Here is a 14,250-nt window from a genome sequence, read left to right as displayed (position 1 = left end):
ACGGGCAGGTAGAGAGAGTCCATAAGATTGTCATACCGATGTTGACAAAGTATGCGTAGAGAATCCGAAGCTATGGTATAAGCATGTGGATAGAGTGCAGCAAGTAATAAACTCTACACCGACGCGAAGCACGAAGTATTCACCGTTCAAACTGTTAACAGGTGTTGATATACGCGTTAACGAAAATCATGACATTCGCAAGTTGTTGGAAGAATCAGCTATAGAAGAGTTGGAAGAAGAGAGGAGTAAGGTACGAGAAGAAGCGCGAGCTAATATAAGACATATGCAAGAAGAGAACATTCGGAATTTTAATAAAAACCGCAAAATAGAAACCGAGTATGCGGTTGGAGAATTAGTCGCCGTTAAGCGCACTCAATATGGAACCGGACTTAAGCTCAAGCCAAAATTTTACGGACCGTACAAGGTGAAAGAGAAAAGAAATCACGGTCGGTACACCGTGGAAAAGATCGGCGATATCGAAGGGCCGAGAGTAACGCATACAGTGGCAGAGTACATGAAGCCGTGGAACCCTTCATTCGAGGCGAATGAAACATCAGGATGACCGAATGTAGGATTGACAGACGAACAAAGGACATAAGTGAACATGACTTTTAGATTACAATATAGGTAAATGCATCTCTGCATACTGGACGAATTTATTTGTAACTGGACGAATTTAATTGCAATGGGCATCACTGACTGAACGAAAAGGGCTCGGAACTAAAGCGTTACGAAAACGAGCTTCCTTTCCGAATAGAGCACCGGACTGGTCGGACGCGTTTTGTAACATAAATTTAAATAAATATTGTAACCGTTAAGTTAAATAAATATTTAAACCGCTTTTTATTTGAAGGGAAAATGAATCCCACATATATTTTCATGTTTGGTAAATCTTTCTCCAAGATCCATGACGTAAAAATCTAGAAAAGGATTGAACGCTGTCACACGATAATAATCTTCCGTGCTTTGAACTTCAGGATTTGCTTGATTTTTTTGTCTGCGCGCTATTCTTTTGTGTTTGATCTCAATGTCAAGATTTTCAGCATTTTTTTTCGAAGCTTCATAAATTACAGAAAAAGCGTCTTCTTTTGCGCGAATCTTTTTTACTTCCTCGCGCAAATCTTTGGCGAGATCCATGGCTTGGACCAAATCTAAATTAACCTTTTGCAATTCATAACTCAAAGGCAACGAAAGTTGAAAAATTATATTGATAATATGTAAACATATTAAAAATTCGAAATCCATGGCATTTTTCAGATTTTTGGCATCTTTTTCCGAGGTTCTCATTACATCTAGAGTTTCGTAAACGAACGGGAATAACTCAAAAAAGTCGTTAACGGCCTCATATTTCGAAACCCATCGAGTCAGATTCAATCTTTTCAAAGATTTCGTTCGTGGAGTTTCATCAGATTCTTCAATCGTGTTTTCCAAAATGGCTTTTCTTTTAGGGGTATGCAAGAAATTGTAGACATTTTCGAGGGTACCGAAGCAATCTCTAATTGCTGGTACGTTGCTAGTGATGGATATAGCAAGATTCAAAGAATGTGCGGCACAATGAACATATATAGCATGAGGCGCATAATTATTACGTATAATTGCCTGAACACCTTTATATTGACCGGACATATTACTTGCCCCGTCAAATCCTTGGCCCATCAAGAAAGAAATATCCAATTCAAAATTTCGAAGATTTTCTACCACTAGCTCGGCAAGAGCAGCACCTGTAAATTTGAACATCATATAATTAATGACATAAATATATATATAAACCTCCCAAGTAGCATACACTTGGATCTGGCCAAAATCTTGATCAAAATCTAAGCATTTTATTGAAGATCTTGGCAAGATCTGGCCAAAATTACTACTAGAGCTCTTAATGCAGTTGCTTAGATGATTCAAAGAATCATTTCACTTTCACCTGTAGTGGTTTCTGTTGGGATAAACCTCAAAAAATCTTCACACACAATATGATGGTCTTCGTTTTTCTCGCTCACATATCGAATGCACAGTGTAACCTGCTCGATGGTAGTCACATCTTGTGTTTCATCCGTCAAAATTGAGTAAAATTTTGCAGCTTTGATTTTAGATATCGCTTTTGGGGTCAAAATTTCATAACAAGCGTCGATAATTTCATTCTGTATAGACGGACTCGTAAATTTATCCCGTTTTCCTGGACCCTCTAGGTGGCTACGAAGAATTGGATCTCCCTTAGCTCTGTACTTCAAAGCTCTGAAATTTCCTTCGTTCGGTCCAGTGAAGTCGTTTTGAATAACAATATTTCCACTGTCACGATGTCCGCGCAAAGCCAACTCTTGCCGTCCAAGAACTATGATTGCTTCAACGACAGGAATTATATTTTGTCTATTCTTCAAGATTTGCTGTTTCCGGGACTCATCGATTTGATTATCAATAGATTCATCTCGATTTTGCACCATGCGCAAAAAATTATCACGGTCAGCAATCGCATGTATGTATATGATAAGTTTTTTTTTTGATGTTCTTGAAAAGTCTGTAAAAATCAGAAAATAAAATGTTTCCGTCAAATTGTATTTTCAAAACCTTAATATTGTAATTATTCCTCGTAAAAATTCGTACAGATTCGACCTGTCGATCCACCTAATTCACCCTGATGTTGAAGAAAAGATGAGAATCTCATATGAATTTTTGATGTAAGATTTTCACATGTGATTCTGGTATGTCGTTCTCACATAAGGATTTCGTGGAATTCTCATGTAAAAATCTCACATGAAAATTTCACGTATGAGAATAAAGGACCAAAATTACATGTGAACATCTCGTAAAAGAATCCTTTATGTAATTCTCAATCGTTTCTAAAACTCTGGTGGTGCTTCTAAAAGTATTTTTAAAAGGTGATAATATCATATAATACAAATAAAATGAAATCGATACGAATTATTTTACTGGGTGAGTTCAAAGAATATTGAAAAGTCATGGATAAACTTATCAATAATTTATGATTGAAAAGACATTATGTATTTTATAAAAAATGCTCGAAACTTACTTCCTTTGCTTTTTTCCAATTGTCGAATTTCGTTTTCACTAACTGACCCGAAGTTTGCGATCCCTTGCCACCACCACCCCTTGATCCCCCCTATCTACGCCACTGGCTGTTGGTAATCATCTAACGGACAGAACCCGCTATTAAAACATCAACAGCCACTTCACAGTCCCAATGTCGACAAAACTTCCTTCTTCAGCACACGCACAAGGTTTCAGCAAGGCGGCACACGGCTAGAGGGACCATGGCGATACTACGTAATTTCTTTCCTAATAAACTTACAAACCATTTCGGTGTCATAACCTGACCACCCAAGTCGTACGATCTTACCCATATGGCCTTTTCTGAGGGGGTACCTCAAAATTAAGGCCTATGAAACAAACCCAGCGACCATCTCCGCACTAAAAAAAATATCGTCCGAGAGGTTGATGGCATCCCGACATCACTTGCCCAGCGAGTGGTAGGGAGTACGGAGGTCAGCCTCCAAGACTGTATCCGACGATTTCTAGGAAATAATAAAAAAATGAATAAAAACCGCACTTGGATTTTTTTGTAAGAGTTATTGAAATAACGTTTTAAGGGGGGAAACCAGTTTAGACTGATCAAAAAATCTAAATTTTTTTATTGCATAAATTGTTAGTATAACAATTCAAGAATATGTGGACAAAATTTTAAAAGGAAATTCGCATTACTCCTGATTCTATGAGCTCTTAAGTGACCGCCCTCGGTTCGGCACCGTAGCTCGTGGTAGTTAGAGCGGCGTTTTTCTCGAAACGAATTTTTTCAACTGGTGGGCACTCTAGCTCAAAAAGTTATCTACCAATCGTTATGAAATTTTTGGGGAGTGTTCTTTATTCAAATCTAATTTATATGAACATAATTCCTGGATTATATTATTATAAAAAATATTTTTTTAAACAAAATAGATGAAAAAATATGGTATGAAAAAAGGACATTGTGTTCAAGCGCCTCAAAAACATGCAATTTTCAATATTATTTTATCAAAATTAGGTTCATATTCTTAGGAAACATGTTGTGAATGAAAAAAAAAAATGATGTTGATTACAGAAAATAAAATTACAACTTCAGGAATGCCCACCAGCCAGATACTCTGATGGCGATCGTCCACGAACAGCACGCTTTAACGCCACTATTTCCAGCGAAAATAGCTTGAAAAAATTTGAAAGTGTACTTAAAAATATTAACAAAATACCCTATAAGTTTAAACAATTTCTGATTATTCCTTCCTTGTTCAAAAAATTCACGAAGAACACAAAAATTTCGCCCTCCTAAACTGGTTTCCCCCCTTACTACTAGCAAATCTTTCTTAATTTAGTTCATAATTACTAATTCTGCCACCGGTCACCCCATACAAAAATGACCAGTAATCGCAATATTTATTTTAAGTTTGTCTCAAAAATTGTGCCATTCTTTTTCCTGATATTTTCTCTCAGCTGTCGCTATAAGACTATTTTGCCCCACAGTATTAATTTGGTTTGGTTTATCACCTCGCATTGTTGATGATTCCATTGGTTGGTGTTATAGAATTATGCCTTATCTTTTCTCATAAAATTATTAATTTGTCGATTTACAAGTTTTGAAATACGAGTGAATCCATTAGAGTAGGAGATGTGTGAGGGCGTTATTGATTTAGCGTTTGATCATTACCTCAAAAATGGCACAATTTTTGATACAGATTAACGTACCATTAAGGTCCGTAATAATTGTACCTAAATGATCGGGTCTACTTTTGTAACTATTGGATTGGCAACTAAGTAATTGCGAATTTCCCTTATAGATGGCTTCAGGTGAATTTTTATGTTTGCAGATCTTCGATCTTTACAAAACTCCTTGAATGGCAAAAATTTCAATAATGATGATGATATGAAATCGTACCTGATTCAATTTTTTCTAATAAAAACCAGAAGTTTTATGAATGTGGGATTATGATGCTGCTTGAAAGATGGCAAAAGGTCATTGGTCAAACTGGGCAATACGTTACAGAATAAAGTTATTTACTACCATGAAAAAAATGTCTTTGATTTTCTAACAAAAATCCGCAATTACTTAGTTGCCAACACAATATTTTCTGAATTTAGGCTCTTATAACATTAAATAATTTGTATTGCAATTTTTTGACATCAGAAAAAAATGTGTATATGGATGGCTTCGTTTTTTGTACCAACTGGATATGAACGTGACATGCTTCACCTTTTGTTTAACGCGCTTAATTAAAAAAATCGTTAGGCACTCGTCAGGAGTTTTGATACATCTATTGGACTCCTCTTCTAGGAATGAAATTATCGACTTGTCGAAATATCAGACCTATATTCATGATTCAAAGTTGCCATGGGAAACACCAGCTATAATAGTAAGTCTTCTGTAATTCGTATATTCGTCTACTTTTACTGCGAATCGCGTGTTAGAAAGGTAAGGATTTCGGTGCAAACCTAATTGAAGGGAGTATCTTGTGCTGAAAAATAGACACGAAAGGGTAAACTAAGATGAAACCTATTATCGAAAAAATGGGTAAAAACCGCATAATGCCTTATGCTAAAAGGTTTATTATCGTATGTTTCTGCTCGCATATGTTACAACGAGGCTATTATATTTGGACCGATTAAAAACTCTAGTCACTAATTCCTAAGACAAAAATTCATTTCGTATTTGCTTTAAACATTTCGTAACAATTTATTTAGCCGTAGTCTGTGGTACGGTATAATTGTTAATGTTATTATGGATAATGTGTAACAGTGCATTCTTCTCCCCACACAACCCATGGAAGTCGTCCATATCAATAGTCCAAATCATAGCTCCCGCATAACCTTTTTCTTTGATAAAGTCCATTTTAATTTGCACCGATTTCTCATTCTCATATCCCACCCACTGCGTATCTTTGTATGTGTAGGGCACCATTCCTTTATCATCCCATTTGACGGTCCATCCATCGGAAGCATTCTGTACAGCGGTGCAGATTTCATAATAAGCGAGGAGTCCCCTTTCTTCTGTGTAAACACCTGGGTTGCCACCGCCTACCGTTGTGTTGATGGGAGTACCCTCGTTGTAGTTTTTGTCGCCGTTGTTGAGTGTGAAAGTATGTCCGTAGAATGGCACACCAACAACTAACTTATTTGCGGGACAACCCAATTTCTCCCAAAGAGCAAGACCGTCATGCTATATTCAACGGGGAAAAACAATTAAGGTTCCGCCTTAGCTGCGGTGTAATTTAGGATCCACTTACCACATTCAATTTCAAATATTTTCCTTTATCGTGGTTGCGTCTATATAGTGGACTATGTACATCAGCAAAGCCATCTGCGGCTGTGCGTAGGTCATATGACATCACATGTACGGCATCCAGCACTCTGTAGTATAGATATGTAGCTACAATTGAGATTTGTAGACAGTAGTTACTTACTCGCATAACCCGGGTACGGAGTAACCCGCCTCAAGTCTTGACTGCAGCATCGGCACAGCCATCGTTATTTCCCAATCAGAATCCTCGCCATCGAAAGCTTCTCGCACCTCCTTCACAAAAGTTAATAAATTTTCCTTATCGGCAGAAGTGCCATTACGATCCGTGTCGCCCGGATACTCCCAATCCAAGTCCAAACCTTGAAAACCGTACTGTTTCATGAACGTCACAAGACTGCTTATGAAACTCTGTCGTCTTTCTGCTACTGCCACCATTTGTGAGTATTTCAAACCACCCTCATTCCATCCACCGAGAGTCACTTGCATCGTAAGATTGGTATATGTCTGGCGAAGTTCGGTGAATTTTAGGAAGGTACCTTCGTCCACATCCATCCAGGTATCAAGTACCATAACTTCCCAACTCGTGGCATTCACCCCAATAAATGCGTAAATCAGATGTGTACACAAATCAGCGGGTATATTTTCGACTCCATAACTTCCCAGTCCAGGGCGATAGATGGCCCAGTCAGTGAAATAACAAACAATACGCCCCTGTTGTTCTGTGGCGGTCGTGCATTCAACGGCCACTGCGGCCGTCAAACAGAGTAGTAATAGTTTTAAGGAAATATCTGCGGACGAAATAAAATGTATTATGACATTGGAAATATTATGCTCTCCATGTTTCTATGTATTAGATGAAATTCTGTGGGTTTTCCAATTTCTTATATTCATTTTCGGTTTCCTTCGAGTTTTCAAAATAGTTTTTTATAGCCAGTTTTCATGAACAGAACTCCACTTTCTGATATTTCGAGGACTTGAAAAATGTTTCCTCCAAAAGCCATCTTTTCAAACTATTCCCACTCTATCAATATCTTATCACTATTTCAAAGTACTTACCCATGTTTTGTGTGCGAACTTTTTGCGTCGAATGACAATCGGTTCGAAAGGAGCCACGCTTTTATTCAAAACTTCATGTCACAGATGTCACGCGTAACTGCCGAGCAGTGATAGTAACTTCTGCCGTTTTTCCTTAAGTTCTCACCCGCGCACGATAAGTTACAAAGCAAAGCAATACGAAATTTCAGTTATGTGCCTCACGCGCCAGAGTACTTAAAATTACACTTGTGCATATATGTATAAATATGTAAAAGAATAATATATATATCTGTGGCCAAATCAACTAGTTCTGAACTACGTTACCTCACTACCAGTTTGCTTTGCAGCTGAAGTATGATAGTTCGTACTATTTTTCATCTCCAATTTTTTTTTGACTTGGCGGAATCATAAAGAAATCCTACAGAATAACTATTAGATGAAAGAGTAGCCCGCTGATAATGTAAACGATAGGAAATATCAGACGAAATGCGCAAATATTCGCAAATGAAAAAGTTCCCAGAAGAAGGCAAGCGACGTTTATAGCACGTGGACGGCCGGCACTAAATTATGCTGCGCCCCTTGTTGTTGTAGCAGCTTACTATACCCTAGAAAAGGTGCTGTTTCGACAGGTTGGTTCAAAAGGAAGAAGGATGTTAGGTGGGTACGTTTGATCGGGGCATGTGCAGTATGCCTTAATCTCGTAGGGAAACACGTGGCCGCCGGCTCGGGGCTTGGATTTAATAGTATGGCGCTATGGAAAGACCGCTGCTTTGGCCACGCCTCCATTTTGCACACTCTGAATAGTCACAAGAAATATACTATTCTATGTATACCTAGACGCAGAATTTCTACACAAATCATTCCAAGCTAGACTATACGGTTGGTTATGGAATTTTTCGAAGGAATTAGAACTGGAACTTTCCGTTCGACTAGCAGACTACTGCAGCGTCTATAAGGCAGAAGTTATAGTAATAATAGGTTTTATTTTGAATGGGATTGCGCTATCAAGAGATGATTAACGACTTTTTAAGGCCGGAATTGGATGGTATTGATCTTGTTATTGATATTGTGATTTAACACCTTGTGACTTTTTTCTTTGGGGCCACGTGAAAGAGAAGGTCTACGCCAACAGCCCAGCGTTGTTTCAAGACCTCAAAGATGGAATTCGTGAGGCTATCGAGGACATGGGGCGGACACTTTGCGATTCGGTTATGTAAATTTTATGAAAAGGATATTGTCCTGTAAACGTGGTCGTGGTGATCATTTGCCTGATGCTATTTTCCACTATTAACGGCATACCTTCCTCTTTGTAATGAAATAAGCATCTGATCACTTATATTAAAAATAGCATTTTTCTTTGAATATCAAAATAACACCTCTCATTGGAAAACTCTTTATAAAAGAAAAGGCTACGGGTCTAAATACACATGCCGTAACAAAAACTACAGTAAATATATTCTCGGAAAGCCAGGAGACCACATGCCATAGGCACAGTTATGTTTATCAATTTGTGTTCAAGATGGCTTAATTCTTCTCACTTAGCAAGCGTTGCGCAAAAGGAATTTTTAGACCTCTGCGTGGTACTCGTAGTAGCGTCTGCGGTTACTCAGGTGCTTTATTATCTAATAGAGTTTGTTTATGTGCTTTATTATTATCATTGCTTTGTGTTTAGCTACTTTCTTCATGTTTTGTTACTGTATTGCGATTTTATATCAAAACATCTTCCCTGTTCAGTTAATTAAAGCTCGCATTTGTATAAGAAACCGGAGATTGCATTGCCTTGCAAGTGTCGTAAATGACCAAATGGATATTTCTGTACTGCTTTAACAACACCAACACCAACAACAACAATAATAATCAAATGGCCATTCGAAGAGTAAATACTTCTTTGTCTTCAGTTGACAAACAGCTTGATATCCTTTATGGCTTATGTACCTGTTTATGTAGTAAATGTAATAAATTAACGATTAATTGATATTTATGGAATATTTAATGTGGTAAGATGAGCCCTAAAAATCATGTGACTTGTGACCTGTCAACGATAACTAACAAAGCCAGGTAAACAAAAAAATCGAATACCATCGGTATTCAGCGCTCCACGGACGTAGCGCCATAGAACTCAAGCCAGCATAATAGATGTTACATACATATATTTGTATGTTTAATAGGATAATAACCATATGTACTTACATACATTTTGACCAATCTATTATCTATCACCATTACTGCCGTTATGTTATTATACTAAACTTACAATTTCGTCCTTTTCATGAGCCACGCCTTTTGCGCTGACTTTGAAACTTCCCATACTCGTTGATTTACCCTTTTACCTCTTTTGATATTTAAAATTTCATAGTTATACCAGCAGGTGCTCTACTACAAAGTCTAATGGATGATATCACTAAAGTCATTAAAATCGAAATGAAGTTCAGAATTGAACTGGACGCCAAGGTAAACTGTAGTACACCTAATTTTAAATGGAAACTCCAGGAAACTCCGCGGTGCTGCATCGCTAAGGCTTAGTATTATATACCAGAGGCTTGGGATATATTTTATTTTGTGTTTTTCCATTCTCTGCATTGATAATTAAATTTTTTGGATTTCCCAGCCGAGAGCGAACCTTGAAAGTAAAGCTAATAAAATGTGGAGTTTTCATAAACCAGCATTTTATAGTTAATTAAAATTATAAATTTTGTAAATTTTAGTTCCAAATAAATTTAAGTAATCACATTGGGTTAATTAATTTAATGAAATAAAATAATGAAAAAATCTAAATAAGAGAAAAACTAGACAATAGTTATAAAATAAATTGTTCACAAATTTACCAAACAGATTTTTGGCAGTTGTCAAAATGTAAACACTTGACATAGCGTTCCGCATTAGAATTGCTTTTAAAATTTTAATAATAAAGAAAATAATTGATATATTTAATTAATGCCGAGTGGTAAATAAAAATATTATAATGTTTTATACAGCAACAGCAAAATATCTTCTGGGCAACATTCTCTGATTAGTGAATTAAAAAGAGTTGCTGGTTAGTCCTTGCCTCCTCAGTCCGCCTACTCATACAATATTGCAAACCGCGGTGAAAAGGAAAACAAGCTGGAGTTTTCTTCAAACTAACACCAGAGCGTTTGAAATGAAGATGAATTAAAGAAATAACTATGGAGTAAATGTTTCACAAAGAACAACTCGAGAAGCTACTGCTGCTTCCAGAATGTTTGTAAACGAATGCCATTTGTTGCTGCCCTAATTTGTGTGTCATTGGAATAATGAAGCGACGACACCCAAGTAATGTTAAATAACTTCAATGGGTATAGAAAAGTTTGGTGAAAACCTTGTAACACAGTAAATAAATCCGGAATCGTTTCTAATGGTAGGCTGTTCTAGAAATTGCTGCGCTAGAATATCTGAATCCACTGTGGACACAGTCGAATTAAATTCTATTTAAATGCAACCTTGATAATTAGATGTTATGGATAAAAGGCAAAGAAACGCAGTAATTCATTAAATGGAATAATCGGCTGCTAGTAGTGAGCCTTTGGCAGAATTCCGAAATGCTTATTAATGCTTACGCATTGTTCCGGGTCGTAACGATTCGTTATCAAATATCTATGTATACTATTTTCGTTATCACAAGGTGACCTTCCAAATTAATTTTAGCACAAGATCTATTGTACAAAAAAGTTGTTCTATCATTTGTTGTTGCATTCCCGGGCACTACCGAATGGTAGTCACGCACCTGCCAATTAGAACGAAAAGAAAGCGGGAGGCCAAATGTTCCGAAATTGCTCTCGGATTATCTCGGATAGAAATGTAGTCTGGTGGAAGGTTATTATGGTTAATTCCAGAGTAAAACCCTTAATCAGACTACAGAGACGTGTGTGCTTGGGTATCACAGGGGCTATGAGCACAACATCTGGCGATACCCTTAATGCCATCCTGAGCTTGCAACCTCAAATCTTCAATCTTCAAATTCAAAAGGAAGCGACGAAGGAAACACTGGCCACTGCTACTGTTCTCGATACCAGCGAACATTCGGGTGCCTTACGTGAACTTCGGCAGGAGGTATGGTATTTTGATCCCAGACAGAGATCAATGGTTAAGTCTAGAGAATATATTAACGGGATTTCAGCTCACTTTCTACACCGACGGGCCCAGAACTAGTGATGGTAACAGATCTGGATGGTACTTAGACGAAGACACTAAGTTCTCCAACACTACAGGAAAGATGGCTACGATATTCATAACGCAAGTCTATTGCCATTTTGAATGTAGCATCCGAATCGAGAAAAGATGAGGGAGTGGTATTATTGGACTTTGTAGTGATAGTTTAGCTGCGGTGAACATAAGAAAAAACTGAAGAGTGTTGCAAAACACAAAAAGTTTGTCTTCTTTGTGTGCCTGAAAATTGTGGTATTACACAGAACGAGTTTGCTGATAAACTGGCTTCGGAAGTCGCTGTAAGCATACTTCTAGGCCCCGAACCCTTTCTGGGTGTAAATTCTACATTGATTCAAATATGGATTGACGACTTTATGAAATCTACCCTTGGAAGACATTGGCCTGAGTTGGGCTTCTGCAGAGTAGCCAAGTGCTTTGTGAAAGAACCAAATAGGAAATAGCGACCTTTCTCCTCAAACTTAGTAGGAAGGTCCTGAGATTTCTAATGGGTATAAATACAGGCTCAATGCCTGTGGTCAGCATGTGGCTGTGGGAATTATTGACGACCCAAAATGCCTATCCTGCCGTGAGATTGAGGATAATGCGGAGCACTTTCTTGGTATCTGTCTGGCGGAATCAGACTTAGGCTATTGGTGTGCCATGTACTGAGTGTAGATAAAGTTCATACTCTTCCTCTTCCGGATCTCTTAAAATCTCTTCGCGGAAGAGTTTTGTTTCAGTCTTACCATCCATATAATACCTATCCTTTCTCTCTATTCCTTCCACTATAATCTATCTGGGTGTACTAAAATGGTGATGGTGTGACTGAGTGCTTGGACCTGTCCAGCCTCCCACAAATCTAATCTAATCAGATTAGTGAATAATGGAAAATATTAGGTGCGCAACTAAGTTCCCGCTGTTTGTCAATAGATGCCGCCAGCAGTGTGTGCTAGTTGATATTCTAACATAACCTAAACGTCATAAACCAAGCTTAGACATATAACAAACAAACTGCTTCGACACATTAGTGATTTTTTTTCATATACTTTTGGTTTTGTGAAAAGGTCTGATTTTGGGCCGAATTTTGTGTCATTTGCTGCGTGTTGATTTTCCTCTTTCAATCAAAAAAAAAAAAAAAACGGCGGCTGAAACGCATCGAGAGTTACAAAAAGTTTATGGAGATGCTGCTTTAAGTGAAACAACGTGCCGAGATTGGTTCCGTTACTTCAAATACGCTGATTTGAATGTTGACGACCGTCCGCGTGAAGGAAGTCCAAAAACCTCCGAAGACGCTGAATTGGAGCCATTGCTCAAGGAGGATCCGTGTCAAATGCAAGAAGAGCTTGCTTCAGTATGAGAAGTTACCCGCCAATCCATTTACAAGCGATTGCATGCTTTGGGAATAATTCAGAAACAGGGGACTTGGGTTTCTTATGAGTTAAAGCCAAGGGATGTTGCATGTCGTTTTTTCGCCTGTAAACAACTGCTCCAGGGACAAACAATGAAGGGGTTTCTTCATCGCATCGTGACGGGTGATGAAAAATGGATTTATTACAGCAATCCAAAGAAAATAGAGTCATTGGAACTGCCCGGTCATGCTTCTACGTCGTCGCCTCGGCTGAATATTCCCGCTGCGATGGTTATGCTATGTATTTGATGGGACGAAGTTGGTGCTATTTATTATGAACTGTTAAAACCAAGCGAAACCATCACTGGGGATCGGTATCAACTTCAATTGATGTGATTGAGCGGAGCACTGTGCGAGAAGCGATTATTACCTGTTCCGATCGATGGTGGCAAAATTAGGTTTTTAATTTAAAGTTTCTCCCTAACCGCTGAGCGCTGAGCGGGAAGGGGACCGCGTTGGCTTCGTTATTCGTACGGGTTATCTAGTCACGATGTCACAGTGGGCGGGCGTGGTGTTCGGAGTCGTGCGTACCTGCTCATCGTAGATTTTGTTCACTTTACAAAATTCGAAGCTTGAAAGAATTATCCACGACAGGCTATCTGGGTAAGGCTTTCTCAAGTGGGCATCAAAATTACCAAAGTGAATATTTTGCGATGAAATTCAGCCAGGACTGAGTTCTATCATCCAGAAGTACACTCAGAAAATTTTGTTGTAAAATTATAAATAGTTTTTTTTTTATTAACTATCGAAGTTTTTTGCAGCGCTTGAATAATTATCACATTTCTCGTAAAGTAAGTATCCGATTACAACGATTTTTCAACTGCAGACTGATAAAGGATGATATTTTCCAAAAACGTTATTTTTGTTCCGAAATTTGATGTTTTGTTTTTGTAAAAAAATTTTTTTAATAAACAATTAAAAATTTAACTGATTTCTGCGTCTCTGGGATGAAATTTTTTTAAGGATATTAACGTAATAAACATCTGTGCATTTATGTATGAAAAAAAATGCGTGCTATTCGAAAAGGATTAATTATAATTAATTTTTTTGTGCCAGAATGCGCGCTTCGATTTATGCGGACGCGCACGAACACACAAACGGCGACTCGCGGGCGGCTTGCGAAAAACCGTTTTTCGGACACGTCTCAACGCGATATGCTTCCGTAAGATCAGTTTTGCCGACTTTTCCATTACTGGTGTTTACTTGTTTTTAAGAAAAACAACAACAATTCACGGACGGACACAAAAAGTGAAAAGATATAGAAAGTTATACAGATATCGCATATTCATTTGTTATTTCGAGAAAAAATGAAAATCATTCACGCTTTTTACACTTTTCATGTAATATAATATAGTTTATTTTTACATAA

General features: G+C 37.7%; 1 protein-coding gene across 1 annotated transcript; it reads right to left on the bottom strand.

The window, feature by feature from the left end:
- Window positions 1–5,678: 5,678 nt before the first annotated feature.
- LOC129242416 (endochitinase-like) lies at window positions 5,679–7,416 on the bottom strand. The gene is made up of 4 exons (XM_054879046.1): window positions 7,331–7,416; window positions 6,438–7,062; window positions 6,261–6,384; window positions 5,679–6,193 (listed from the first exon to the last, which is right to left on the bottom strand). Exons 1-4 carry the CDS (start codon window positions 7,332–7,334, stop codon window positions 5,711–5,713), a joined length of 1,236 nt encoding a protein of 411 aa, XP_054735021.1. The 5' UTR covers window positions 7,335–7,416; the 3' UTR covers window positions 5,679–5,710.
- Between the last annotated feature and the right edge of the window lie 6,834 nt (window positions 7,417–14,250).

Source organism: Anastrepha obliqua, chromosome 1 (genome assembly GCF_027943255.1).
Source record: "Anastrepha obliqua isolate idAnaObli1 chromosome 1, idAnaObli1_1.0, whole genome shotgun sequence".
Classification (NCBI taxonomy): Eukaryota; Metazoa; Arthropoda; class Insecta; order Diptera; family Tephritidae; genus Anastrepha; species Anastrepha obliqua.
This window is presented reverse-complemented; position numbering and strand designations above follow the sequence as displayed.